We start from the raw sequence: 15,282 nt of genomic DNA, 5'->3' as shown, positions 1-15,282 counted from the left end.
TACTACCTACACAGATTTGTATATCGTCAACATGCCTATGTAGCATATCGTTCTACAAAGGGAACGCTGGCAGTGGCCTATAGCCAGACCAGCATTTAAGGAATGCCCCCACAATTTAAGGAGGGTAACAGTACGTGTGTCTTGTACCTTACTCGTTTATGTACACATGGTGGTGACGCAGTTGGGGGGAGGGGTGGCACAGCAGTGTGCATGGTGGGGGGGGGGGGGGGTAGGTCAACCTGTGCCCCGGCCTAGATCCGGGATGGGAGTGGTCACCAGTGGTGATGTGGCCAAAAGTGGCTTGGCCAGCATCGTTGTAGCCAACACAGTGTTGCAGACTTTGGTTCATCAGCTTCACAGGCCTATAATATACCGAGTCTACCGTCTGCTCCACAACTATGTTATGCCTAGTCCAGTTGTGCAGGCAGCCCACACCTATGTAGACCATATCATGTATACCCCCCTCCCCCCTCTAACCTCACCCCAAATATAGTAGTAAGTTAGCACACATGCACTTTTGTGGCCCACAATAATGAAACTACTCGTAACTTCTGGGAGTGGTCACCACATGGTGTCATATCTATGGAACGCTGAAAGGGTAAACGTGCGTTGACCTTTTCTGCGTTCCATACATATCGATGTCCGAGTGTTGTCTCTAAGGGAAAGTACCAAAAGCAACAGGTGAACATCTTGTTAGAGTTATTACCGAATAGGGATTGATTGTTGGTGTCTTTGAAGTTGAGCTGTATGATTGGGAGAACATATGGTGCAAACATACGCGGTAATTGAGACAATTTTAGACCACTTTTAGGTCATCAAAGAGCAGAGTATCAACTTGGCTTACAACTAAGTAATAAAGTTTGGTGTTTCAGAGAAACAAAAACCTTGAGCTATCCTTGCTACGTTATTTATGCATGATCATAATACGAGACAATTGAGGACGCCGTGAATGGTCATAACGTGTCAGCTGTCCGATGAGGGTTATCTTTTACCCGCTACGCTTATAAAAGGTCTACTAGTACTATACAACGAGTACGTGCCTGTAGAAAGGTTGTCATGACAATGAGACTCTGGCCACCCACGGAACCTCCGCGATTCTTAATAGTTCACGGGTCATGTGGCAAATGCTATATATACAAAACATATGTCATGGGGCTTCACGTTTCTGTATGAGTGTTGTTCTTCTCAGGACGACATACATTGCAGCAATTTTACGAAGTGAATATGAAGTATTGTTCAAGCAGGTTTGGATGAACCGACAACGCACCTATGGAACGCCATTTTAACATTTATTCAACAATTACAGATATCTCTACTTCATTTTCGGATATTTTTATTTATTATTTTTTCAACTTTCAGGACAAAACTCATCTAGCAATATAAAACGCTTATCTTACATGAGGCACTCAAGCATAATTTACAATTAAAGAAATCAAAAAATTTAGAACATATATAAACCTTTAAAAATAAGAATAAAACGCAAAATAAAATCACAAAGAACACTGAAATAGAATTACAACGAGTAGATAAAAACATATCAAGGTCTGGTAAATACACCATTACAAAACATTAGCAATCATTTCTTTAAAACTCTCAAGAGTGTTCGCATGTGTCTTAGGATCTTATCTCTAATTCATTTTCAGATATCTCGAATTCATGTCCAGATATCTCGAGTTCATTTCCAGATATCAATAATTAAACACATTTGAGGTATCAGAAATTCAATTCGAGATATCAAGGACTCAATTAAGATATGTCCAAAATTGAATTAGAGATATCGGGAACACAATGAGAGATATCCAAATTTCGAATTCGAGATATCCAAATCCGAGATATCTCTTATTCGAATTCGAGATATCCAAATTTTAATTAGAGATATCGGGAATTAGATAATATTCAAAATTGATATCTCAAATTTCTCTAATTCGTGTTCTTGATATCTCGAAAGTCAATTTTGGATATCTTTATTACAAAATTGGATATCTCGATTTTTTTTTCTTGATATCTCAAAATCAATTCGAGATATCCTAAATAAACTTTGTCAGAAGGAAGTAGTATGGCTGTACATTACAAAAAAGGCAAAACTGACAAAATTCCTGGTCGGGAAGGGGTTGTCAGACCCCACACTAAGTCACCCCCAGTGGGGTTGATTTCACCCCATCTAGCCCATGGACTAAACTTTGGCAAAAGGAAGTAGCATGGCAGTATGTTACAAAAATGGAAAAACTGACAAAATTGTTGGTCGGGAAGGTGTTGTCAGACCCCCACAAACTTTACCCTGACCCACCCCCAAAGGCGGGTTGATTTCACCCCATCTAGCCCATGCACCAAACTTTGTCAAAAGGAAGTAGTATGGATGTACATTACAAAAAGTGTAAAACTGACAAAATTCCCAGTCGTGAAGGTGTTGTCAGACCCCCACAAAGGTCACCCTGACCCACCCCCAAGGTTTGATTTCACCCCAAGTTAGACATGAACAGGGAGGGCGCTAGACTCTTTTAAGAAAAAATGTTTAATTGATAATTTTCTATGTACGTAAAAGAGGATTTCCACTATTCAGTTAGACTTGTCTAGTCGCCTTTAGACGAATTTTACCTATCACTATATAGCCCTGCCCCATACATGCTCATTTTTCGTTCAACCGATTACAGAAGACAACCCTGATTGAGTTGATTGATGTCTGCATGTTAAATGTGATGTTGTTTAGGAATAAGCAATGGAGATATTGTTGAGATGAGAAATGAAAAAATAAATACAAATTTATACAAAATCCATGTTTGATGTTTAATTACATCATATATTTCAGTATACTTCTTCTTCTTCTGTCCAGTAAAACAAGATTTAAAAGGTATCATAACTCTTACTTAGAAGCCTTCAAATGTCATCTGTATTTGGCCATAAATTCTAGCATGCCAAATTTGCCAACTCTTTTCCCAAGGCACACACACTGTTGGCAAGCCTCGCTCTCCCAATTTTATTTTCCAACAAAAGTGTGTTCATATTAGAGAATTTAATATTTTAGTGATGAATGATATCGTTAAGGAATAGTAAAATTCTCCTGGAAGTTCAAGCACAATATCTGAGTGACCATTAATTGACATCTAGCATATTTTGGACCAATACTGATGACCTTTTACAGACCCAGTAGTCAAGTTGAGTTTAAAATGAGTTTTCTGTAAAAGAAGCATGTATATGACATAACAAGAAATAGCTGGACCAATGGGATGATTTAAAAAGTTTATATTATGTAAAGAATGTTGTGAAAATGATGCAAAAATTAATTAAATTAGAAGCAAACCCGACCATCATAATTGGTCTACGTAATACAAACAGCTAAGAATTTTTTTTTTTCATTTGGCAGATATCGTAGACTTAAGTTTTCTTGACACAGTTTGCTAAAGACTTGATCAAGCCTAAATATAACATCAACAGGCCTCACATGTTTCATTTAGGTTTTTCCTGTTTATTACAAATTTATTATCTGTAATGGGCGATGGGATTCACAAATGTTGAATCTAAACTATTGAACCTCTTATTATGTCTCAACGATGGTATTAATTTCAGTGTCTACATTCGACAGCTCCCAGACAAGGTATTAATGTACCTTACCAATCAAAGAGGAAGACTTGAACAAGTCTAACTATGACATCATTGAGTTACAAAATGACAGCTCCCAGACAAGGCATTAATGTACCTTATCAAACAAAGAAGAAGACTTGAACAAGTCTAACTATGACATCATAGAGTAATAAAAAGACAGCTTCCAGACGAGGTATTAATGTACCTTATTAATCAAAGAGGAAGACTTGAACAAGTCTAACTATGACATCATTGAGTTACAAAATGACAGCTCCCAGATAAGGTATTAATGTACCCTATTAATCAAAGAGGAAGACTTGAACAAGTCTAACTATGACATCATTGAGTTACAAAATGACAGCTCCCAGATAAGGTATTAATGTACCTTAACAAACAAAGAGGAAGACTTGAACAAGTCTAACTATGACATCATAGAATAATAAAATGACAGCTTCCAGACAAGGTATTAATGTACCTTATTAATCAAAGAGGAAGACTTGAACAAGTCTAACTATGACATCATTGAGTTACAAAATGACAGCTTGCAGATAAGGTATTAATGTACCCTATTAATCAAAGAGGAAGACTTGAACAAGTCTAACTATGACATCATTGAGTTACAAAAAGACAGCTCCCAGACAAGGCATTAATGTACCTTAACAAACAAAGAAGAAGACTTGAACAAGTCTAACTATGACATCATTGAGTTTTAATACAAATGCTTGAATTTTTAATGATTTTCTTTTATCTATTTATAAAAATATTAACTTTCTGTAGTGGAGATGGGTTCTTCGCAAATGGTGAGCCTAAATGTTTGACAGCATTAACATGATTTGTTTTGATTTCAATCTCGATGCTAACGATCACTTTGGAAATATGGAGAGAAAAGTCAAAGGAAAAGTGAAAGTTTCACTGAACTCCGACAATGTAACAATCACAGATTTACAAATTGGCAGTCCCTTAATACCCAAAAATAGCACAGTATTTTCTGTTATAGATATTTGCATTTGCGTAGACGTTATTTGAGTTCTGTGCACCGCATTTTGCTTTGAGATACCAGATGAATTATGACCTCACAAGCTGGTAATGCAGCTAACTGTTTACTGATTTTCATGATAGAAATCACAGAACAACTAACACAATGACAAAATATAGATATAGATATATATATATATAGATATAGATATATATATATATATATACGGTTGAACTGAAGGGCTGACCTCATATATTATGAACATTGAAATCAAGGAATATATTTTGAAGGTGAATGCCACGTATGCCTAAATAATTTCAAAACCACAACATACACTGCAAAGTCTTTACTTATTATTGACCTTCTATGGAGTAACATATTTTAAGTACTCACAAATTTATTCATTCATCAAAGAGCATGAATTGCAAATTCTTTTAAAGCCATTGCTAAACTTTTGCCATTAGATCAAATTAATTCTTTTTCAAATGACACACTGATTATTATTCAGCAGCAAAAATAAGAGAGGAGAGAATATAAAACAAACAAACAACACATAATCATATCATAAGGAGGCAAAGGCAACTATTCATCATCACTGCAGTGCAGCCACGGTGAATGAATTTGTTTCAAAACCATTTAAAGAACAGAACCAAGCCCTATTTCCCAAATTGCATTCAGAAATACCTCATCCACATGAGACCTTACTCAACTGTACTGCAATGCAGTGATAATTAATGGTTTAAAATGGTTTTAGTGCAGAGTTGAACCTGGTGGTGTAGTGGGGGGAGGTGGGGGACATTCAATCCACTACACCGCAGCTTCCCCCAGGGTGCAAGAGTCGGTTGGATGGGAATGGGTCTCAATGACTATTAGAAGTATGTCCGGACAGCCAAGTTTTGGTACATGTTTGTTCAATCATCTTCAGTTTGGCAAGGTATAGCCAGCTTTAATGTATTCTTACAACGGCAAAATTTTAAAAGTATTACAGTGGAGTCCCAAATGTTTAACAATGATATTTGAAAAACAAAAAGGTCCATCTTAATGTCTTTTCTTTAAATTAAGATATGCTTCTTCAGTTTGAAGATAGCTTACTTTTGTAATACTCATTGTCACAAACTGACAGTGGGTGGTAGGTGACATCACCATGGTAATATGTTTTTATTTCAAAACATTTACATTCCCTGTTAAAATCATGCTGTTTATTTACTGTACCCTTGAAATGTGTTTTGGGGGGGGGGGGCACAGTGGATTTCTACAAGAGCTATGAATTTCCCACAAATCTACCGCTGATGGTTTGCAAGGTTTTACAAGCCTGTACCTGTACTGGGGTATCTTAAACACTTTCTTGACTTTCTTAACTTTTTCAAAAATCTTTCGGTAATAATTACACAGACGGCTGTAGCGTAAGGCATTGATTAACTTGGCTGCCATGATTGTGATCTGCATTCAATACGATCCCTACATCCTTCCATATTACCTAACCTTTTGCAATCGCTCAGATTAAAAAAGATTTATTTCACAACGATTATTGTTCTGATGTTAGAGCCTTCATACAGATTTCACCTGTCAGAGTCCATTAGTTTTAACAAGTTGGATTTATATATTAACACTATCAACAAGGTCGATGCCAAACTCCTGAGGCTAGTTCTTCACTTTAAGTACTGATAGTAGCTATATAAAATAGTACTTAAATTCCCCAAATCTTTGGTTCCTTGTGTAATGGAAGGAGCGAATGGTATAAACAAAGTAAACACGAAAGCCCAGGTGTTTGATTCGAATGTGTTATTCGAAATCTACGTCTTCCCTGTGTAAAAACCAAACCCATGGCCGATTTTGAAAATCATTTATTTAATTTTTTTGCTCACTAGATATGAAATGCCCAAACTTCGATATTTATTGGAAGCTACCCTGCATATTCCAGTGGACCATGCAGCAGCATTAAAAAGAGATCATCTTAGCTGACAAGGATAGGCATCGATTGGTTGATTTTGAATAATAAAATCCATATTCATACTTTAATACTTTCTCTTCTTTTCACTCTGTAGTGGCCGTCTTTTCTGCCATGTCTGCAGCGAGATTCATCCTGCATTTCCGTAGAGCTGCCACCAGGGATGCTTTGGTTGCCTTTGTTCGGTAACGATCTTTCCATAGTTCCAACATTGATTGGACCTAAAAAAAAATTGGATGCAGAACAAAAATCATTCATTCCGTTATTCCATCCTCACGTAGACAGACCTGCATCATAACAGTAACTTTTACTATTTGTTAGCTGGAGGGGCATCTAAAAATATTTGTCAAAATGTGAAGATTCTGTCAAAATATCGCAAATTAGAGAGTCAACATAAACTGAACCTTCAGGGAAATTGTTTACCCAGCATTCAGAGGACAGGAATATAAATTAAGCATAACTGACATCAAGTATCATTCAGAAAAAGGAAATTCAAAATTAATTCTTCCAAACTTAAAAACTCTACTGATAGTATGGAAGAAATGCATGTCATATACACACCGTACCTGTTCTCGTAAATTTCTTGGATGTTGCTCAACGATCTGTTCAAAGTCAAACTGGCTTAGGTTCAACTGACGACCCAAAAATCTCCAGTCTCTTCCTACGTATTCCACCACAACGAAAAAGCATTGAGATAAATCTAAGGAGACAATATTTAGTATACACATGTTATTTCATAGTGATGCATACCAGAACAACATTAAAAAAAGCTATACATGTGTATAGAAGACACTATATAGGGAAAGCTATGTCACAATTCTTAGTTTCTTTATCGATAAAATCTCCCAACAGAAAAAATGTTTTCAAGGAAGAGTTATGCTTAGGTTGAAATAAAATTTGATTTATTCAATTTTGGGGTCAGTCAGTAAATAGTCCATGTAAAGGGAAAAAGATATTGGAGGATAAAGACTGACCCCAAATATGCTAGAAAACAAATAATGGTCAGCCATGCTCAAACTTAAATAAGTTATTTCATAGCAGCACCACTTTAGCAGTCCTCAATCCTTGCCGAGGCAATTTCATTCTGTATTATATTGACTGAAATTATGACATTTATCACCTATAATTAGCATTACTGCCCTCTTTAAGGACTGTGTGTAAATTGTTTACATGTGCAGTTAGTGGCTGCTAACATCTATCTGGTATGTGGATAATTCACAACAACACGAAACAGAACGTTCAAGACAGACTTATGAGAGCAGAATTAAAACATATGATTGTAAGGTGACAATATTTCAATATTTGTTCAGCCAGATCTCTTTACCTTCTCCCATGATTTCTTCTGAGGGTGGCATGACAGGATTAGGAGCGGTTGAAGGGCCCACAGGTACTTCTGTTGAATACGAAGACATAATACAAGAACTATAAACCATGCAATGAATAGAACTGTCAAAGTACTTTCTGTAGTAGTAGTAGTGAATTCATGTAGAATTGAATAATGTCAGGAATACTGTGTAAGCTAAAGGAACCATGTGTCAGTGAAATAGCAGCCTTCCAAGTTCCTTTAACTCTTGTTATACGCCGGGTTAACAGTTGAAGGTTTACATCTCTTTCTCAAGACCTAAGTCTTTTCACACGACTTTACACCAGTTAATACCTGGTCACTAATACCTTATAACACACCCTCAAACTGAAGAAGTGTGTACAACTCAAACGGTGGTTTCTGGGACACAACAGTGCGCCACATCTATTAGTTCCTTAGGGGATATTCCATATAGTGAAGCCACAGTCCAGCTCAAACAACTACAATAAATTTACTAGTTATCTCACTGGTCCAAATTTGTACCTCTTGCCTGAAAGAGGCAATGAAGATTGACTAGTGCTATGTCCAAAAGACACATCGTAATGATCTGATGAGGCCCTGGAACCTGAAATTCTTACACGGGAAGTCCCCAGCCTTAAGCATTTCATCATAGTGCTCTCCCTTATAATTACACTTTTTATAACCTCATGCTCAGTGACCATAGTCTACCAGATAACCGCATGGACTCATAGAACCAACTGTTTTGGAATGGCTTTTATGTAAAGTCTAAAAATGTTTGGGGATATGCAGCTTTTCTTTTTAATATCTGTTGCGGGCCGGTACTTGAAAGAAGGCATATTTGGACTGCTGGGTTCGGTTTCTTCCGGAAGAATGGAAGAAACTGGATGAAACTACTTATGTATATATATGATTCCTATTTGTTTATGCATTGTTTCCATATATGGAAAAAATGCATACAAAAATAGGAATCATGAAGATTTAAGGTAGCCTTTCTTCAAAGTCTATCTGTATAACAATGTTACAATTAAAAGTAAGTGTCTTTTTAAAGTCCATCTCTGCAACAAGGATGTACAGGCCTTCGGGCTACAGGAATTTGGTTTCCTTTTGAACATCCTGATCCGCTTTGTGTTTTTGTACTTGTTGTTTTTATACTGCTTTTTGATTGGATCAAATATATAATGAAATGAAATATCTTTAAGTTTTTACACTATACAGTAGGTCTACTCTCTCTGCTCTAATACAACACAGATCTTTGAAAACCCTTTTATCTGCAAGTTCTGGCTCCCCTCCCCTTAAGTTCAAAGGCTGTTTAAAAGACCTTTTGTCAGTTTTCATCAAAATGTGACAATGTACAGTACATGCGGTATGAATTCTAGAGAGGAACTTATTATGGTCTTTGACATACAAAGATGGACAACACATTTCTTGTTCCTCTAAAAAATTTGAACATTTTTAACATGATACTAATAGTTCTTGCATACTATACCGAGACACAGTTCTTTAAAAGTTCATTTACACAAGATTGCTTTGTCCCCCCCCCTACCCCACCCAACTCATTGCCTTCCCCCATTCCCCTCAAAAATCATATCTCTTAAATATGTGAATATGAATGTTTGTAATTATGTAAGGTCCAAGTGCAGGACCTACAACTACACAGAACTGGACCAGCTGTAGCGAATTTCCAAAATTAAATGCATTGACAGATCCATGTTGGTTTAGAAGGATTATCTCCTGGCACTATTAAGCAGGAACTTGTGGCCAGTAGCTCGATATATGCTTCAAGATTTATTGTGGTTCATTAGCTGATTTAATCTACAGTTGTATCTGTGCTCTAAGTTTACCCTATAACTCAGTTCTAGAATTAACATTTATCAGTCAGTACCCAGAATAAATGTGGTAAACCTTAAACAGTAACTTCCAACTTATTTGAGTTTCTTCCAGTTTTAGTGGAAGAAACTAGAACAAACCTGTTTCTTCTATCCGGAAAACCATGTCTATTTTCCGAGGGTTTTTTCCGCGTTGGAAGAAACTTGCGAACCCTGTTGGATTGTTTTTCTTGGATTTCTTACACTACTAGTTCACATTTCATGTAAATGACATGTGCAGTAACTAACAGATTCCCTTTTAACAATGCAGTGAAATGGCCAGTTTGGTCATTATAATTTGTCTCATTTACATAACCCTAGAAATTTTAACTATCTATATTTAATACATTTGTACCAAAACATCAATAAATTGAAAATGTCGTCACTCAATCCTCATTAACCAGTTCGTTCTCTATATAATAATTAAAATCTTGTGTGCGACAAAACACAATGCCACCAGGATACTGTATATGGTTCTTACCTGTCTGTGGAGCGTGGAGAAAAGTATTTAGCCAACCCTTAAAAACTTACAGTATGTCACCCGAGAAATTGTTTACAAGACTTACCTCTTGCAGTCTGTGGTTTCTTAGTCTGTGGTTTCTTAGACTCATATCCTCCCTGGACAATTCCATCGGGGCCATCTCGCAGTAGTCTTTGGAGATCCTGTCTTCCAATATCTCCTAGCCCCTTTAATAGTGGTTTTATTTTCCCAGGACGAATTTTGTCCTTCTCTTTTAGAGTAATAAAAAGTTGTTGGAAGTCCTTAATGTCATCTGCTTCTCTTTGATTAAGGTCATCTCTCATCATCAAACCAGCTAACATTAACTCAAATTTTTCATTATTTCCTGGTTCTTTTAGAGCATTATTAATAGTCATTACAGCCGTTATAACATCGTCTGAGAATTTTTCAGCCATCTTGATGTCTTCCTAATCAACTGAAAAAAAAAGAAAGTTCTAGAATTAAAAAAAAAAAACATTTCCTCTGGTGATTTCAAAAATTTACATATGGACAATCATTGATAGCTGAACCACTGGTTTGGTTAAATCCGTTTTCTTTTTGTGAATGAAGACTTTAGGTAGAATTTTTGAAGAATTTGTAGAATTTTTTTGTCATTTCAGCAAACCTGCTGAATACTATAAAACCAATAAATATATAAATTCAAAAAGCTCCTTGAGGAAAAATATATTATGTTTTAATGGATAACATAAGGAACAGTAATTTTGATATGAAGTTCAACACAGACCATTAGACCATTTTCTCATTTTTTTTCCTTATACGGCTGAATACTCTAAGCCTTTTAAATATGAGTTCGGAAAATTGTGAAATGAACATTGGTAGTAAGCTGTTTAGGGTTTTCATTAGACATATCAGTTTGAGCACGTCAAGCCGCACCATTAATCCCCTTCCAAGAACATTTGGCCACCAACTTGTAGGAAACAATCCTTGTAGTAATCCTTGATGGGTCTCCTCTATGCCTTTACGCACATAACTCACCCTTGTTAAGTGTGTTACGTGTACATTGCATAAATCTTGTAGTCACATGTTATTTATTTATTTGTTTGTTTTTCCACAAAAGTACAAAGTGGAGGGAAGTCTTCCATAAAGCTTAAAAGCTTAACAGTGTGGAAGACTCCCTGAAGAAAGAAAAGACAAGAAAAAATATATACATAAATATAAAATACAAATTAAATTTTCATTACATATGTAGTAATTATATATGAGTATAATTTGGAAGTAGTCAGTAACTAGTTATTATTTCCTTAAAAAACCACTTCTTTAAGGATGTGACTGACTTTTTACTCTTTAAAGCGTTCGTTAGAAGATTCCATGTTATTGTTGCACGGTTTTGTAGGCTTAAAGTGGTTTTGTGTGGTATTATGGAAGAACCTCCTTGCACCATGTTTAACTAGTATTGTATGTGTGCAATGCTGTTTAGGGTTATGGCATAGTTCCTGTACTGTACTGACCTGCTGGGTGTGGTAACTTGTGTACTTTCTGATCATGCCCTATGCTCACCAGACTACTGGTGACCTATGTCAGGTTACAAGTCTCTAATTATTGTACCATATATAAATGTAAGGATAGAACACACAGAGTTGTACAAGCCTTAATTCAGTGTGCATATATATGTTCTCTTTACTTGGAGACTTGGTCCCTACACACTCATCATTGAGAAATCTTTCTAAGATATATACTTAATAATTTCTAAAGTATCATTCAAAGTTGTTTGCAGTTTGATGCTTCAAACGCCATGTTAGAATGGTACAGCTCATACAAAGTTAGTATAATTTGATATTTAAAACAAAAAGAAGTCATCAACTTTGAACATTGCTCAAATCGGAAAGAAGGTCCACCATTTGTCCACATTATTTTTCATGGCTCACTATACAAATCTGGTCCTGGCAATATTGGAATTGACAATAATGAAAACTCAGTATTATCAAAAGGAGAAGAATGGAGGAAAATGGAGAAGATGGAGGGTTCCAAATTTGTCCATTTTAGCATGAATTGTGATCAAGATAATGCATTGATCATAAATATGGTCATTTTGTATGCATTATTGTCATGTAGTACTGTCAGGAAACATTTTCTCATCCAGAATGCACAACTTGAGCTATTAAAAGTACACCTTGATAACAACCTAATAATTTGTGTCTTGTCTGGCAAGTGGTCCCGATTTCTTTCACCCTGTGAACTATTTTTGTTTTGAGATCCAAACATGAACAAACTGCAATCAGAGAAAAGGAAACCATGGAGATGGCTTTGATGATAGTTTGGTAGGCCATTGAAATTAATACATTCTGCTTAAGAAAGATCTTATCATCTATGTTAGAAGGGCTTTACCATTTCTGAAAGGTCTTTCGACAATGTGCACCCAACCTTGTATGATTTGCAGTGAACAGAAGAGGTATCTGTTGCCTGATCATACCAGTGATCATACAAGGTGAACGAAATTAGGACCTGAACAAAACTGGGACCATTTAGTAATAAATACCATGACTTCACTATGCTATGCAAAAAGCCAGCTGAAAATATTTCTAAAACTATACCTTTCGTTTCATATTTAAAGCAGATTTTCGGTTGGTTTTTGAGGCTATCGATGCTAAAATCCCATTACAATGTAGCCTAGCTCATTTTCTGGACCGTAGAAGTTTCATTTCAAACGAATAAGTGAACTAAAAATTTGAAAAAGAATTTCTGTTTTATGTGCTTAATACCAATTGACCCAAGGATGAACTGGCAACACTACATTTGGACATTGACAACACATTATGTGTCCTATACCATATAGCTCCATAGGCTAGGCCTAAGCAATACTATCACTAATCCTGCCCTAAGGAGTCGGATAGTAGTGCGTAGCCTAAGTTAGACCTAGCCTAGCAAAGGCACATTCGCTTTTAGTTTAAAAGAGATCAGTTTCATATGTGTAATTCAGCTGTTAAGGCTTCACAACACTTCATATATGAATTGCTTACTTTCATACCTATCATATGAATTAGAGAACAGACGTCAGTTTCAGCAATAGTTTTCCTATAAACTAGACTTACGATTCGGTTGCATACATAGAAATTGAACTATGGGTGTAAAGCATTGCGAAATCATGGGGAATCCCATAGTTTTTCCTCGATAGTAAGGAGCGCCAAAGGGATAGAATACTGTTCGTTTTCAAATGTAAAGCTGTTGTCATTGTTTTCTGATTCTACATGTTCAATATGATGTTATCTGCCAATATAATGTTGTTGTCAAATATGAACTTTTCTTCTTAATTAAATCTGTGGTTTAATTTCATTACTCTGTCAAACTTCATTCAGTTCTGTCAACATTTGCAGTCTTCAACTTCCTCTGTTATATCCTCTGTTGTTATTGAGTACTAGTTGTTGTAGTCTTATATAGAGAACTTTCGTCGCTAGGTAGCTATGTCGTCGCTGTGAAATTATGTCGTTGTTGAAATTGTGGTTGTTGACTATGTCCCTCTCCACCTTTAGAACCCCAATTTGCCATTCACGATATAACACGCCACTCCCCGTGGAACAGACTCTCGTCAACATTGACAAATATATACAGTGGACGGATAGTCTTCCGTTTATATATATATATATATATATATATATACACATACGACCTTAACAGGAAGGTGCATTGCCTAAGAATATACCACTGGAAACCAAATTGCAGAAAATGACTAAATATATTGTAACAGGAGTACTTACAGTACCCAATCAAGTTGCTAATTATAACGAGACAATTTTGAGAATATTGAATGGTTTCTATTTCACAAGAGAGGCACAGAGAGGGAGCGACTAACCATATTCTGTCCCGCCCTTTCTATAGGCTACCCAGTGTCCGGGGAGGGGGAGGGGAGGGGGTGACAATCCTGATTGAGCCGGCTCCTGCAGGTTAGCAAAAGCAATTGTTAAACAAACAAAAACAGACTATTAAATATTTAGACATTAGTAAGGGTAAGAAGACAAGCAATATACACAGAATGGAATCAATAATTATAATCAGCAGCAGTTATTTTTACGACGCTTAAGCGAACATAAAAGTGTGAGACACCAGCAATAAGGGTTTATGGATTACAACTTACACGTCGGGTGCCTCCAATTCAACATTTTAACTCAAATTTGAAATCTTTTCAATTTAGAAAGTCATATCAGATGGGAAAACCGTAGGTTGCTCTTGGATGAAAAACCCACCTTACTATGACCGGGCCGGGTATCGAACCTGGAACCCCCCGATTGCTAAGCCTCGTTATTTTATATGCCACCGCCTTTATCCATTCGGCCACAGCCTTAAGAACAACAACGCGGGAAACTTAAATACTAGGAGACTGCTCCAGACCCTATAGGAACCCCACCCTCCCGTGATGAAGGCTATGCTATAAGAAAAAAAAATGAAGACAAAAAACCTTCCCAGTGGCTGGGCTGTTCCCCGGAAGAGAACTATTCTTCCGGAGTTTGACTCACATGCACTCTAGCCCCCGGTTTCCTAACATCCATCTTTTCTTGATACCATATAAAACCTCTACTCGCGGCAGATACCCCGCACTCCCTCTTCAGGCTATCATTTCGTGACGGATGCCGGTTAATCACCTCTACTATTCACTGTGCTTTTCCGTCCAACGTGTTCACTCCCTTCATCCCATCTTCATCTCTAAGTGTTCCTTTCCCTACAGTGTGTTCCTCTCCCTCCTCTACTACCGGTCTACTCCTCTTTTCACTCTTCTCTAACACTGTATAACTATTCTCTGCACATTTCCTCTCTTTACATCCCTCATCCAATTTACCCTCAGAATGCTCTCCCGCCGCTCCCATCCCTTCTTTTACACCCTCTTCTTGTCTATAATATTTCCCTCTGCCCTTACTGGATTATTAAAGTTCCTATACTATTCCACAGATCGTATATTTATGGTACTGAAAATCTCCCCCGTCGCAGGCCGCAGACAAATTGCTCGAGGGAGGCATGCGGCCTGCACTTTGACCACCATTCAAAAGGCAGTGCACTTTGACCACCATTCAAAAGGCAATGAGAGCAGGGTAGTCACATTGTCTGTTACTTTCTGCCAATAGTTGATGAAATGTTGTTTTC

General features: G+C 36.8%; 1 protein-coding gene across 3 annotated transcripts; it reads right to left on the bottom strand.

Moving 5' to 3' along the window:
* Positions 1–2,759: 2,759 nt before the first annotated feature.
* LOC139968708 (FAS-associated death domain protein-like) lies at positions 2,760–13,373 on the bottom strand. Of its 3 annotated transcripts, none has more exons than XM_071973009.1 (5): positions 13,242–13,373; positions 10,259–10,627; positions 7,828–7,896; positions 7,070–7,203; positions 2,760–6,724 (listed from the first exon to the last, which is right to left on the bottom strand). In XM_071973009.1, the coding sequence occupies exons 2-5, from the start codon at positions 10,605–10,607 to the stop codon at positions 6,590–6,592; spliced, it is 687 nt and encodes a 228-aa protein (XP_071829110.1). In that variant the 5' UTR covers positions 10,608–10,627; positions 13,242–13,373; the 3' UTR covers positions 2,760–6,589. The 3 variants fall into 3 exon arrangements, with proteins under 3 accessions (XP_071829110.1, XP_071829108.1, XP_071829109.1); XM_071973007.1 differs by having other exon boundaries at positions 13,178–13,316; XM_071973008.1 differs by having other exon boundaries at positions 13,170–13,290.
* Between the last annotated feature and the right edge of the window lie 1,909 nt (positions 13,374–15,282).

Source organism: Apostichopus japonicus, chromosome 6, assembly GCF_037975245.1.
Source record: "Apostichopus japonicus isolate 1M-3 chromosome 6, ASM3797524v1, whole genome shotgun sequence".
Taxonomy (NCBI): domain Eukaryota; kingdom Metazoa; phylum Echinodermata; class Holothuroidea; order Aspidochirotida; family Stichopodidae; genus Apostichopus; species Apostichopus japonicus.
This window is presented reverse-complemented; position numbering and strand designations above follow the sequence as displayed.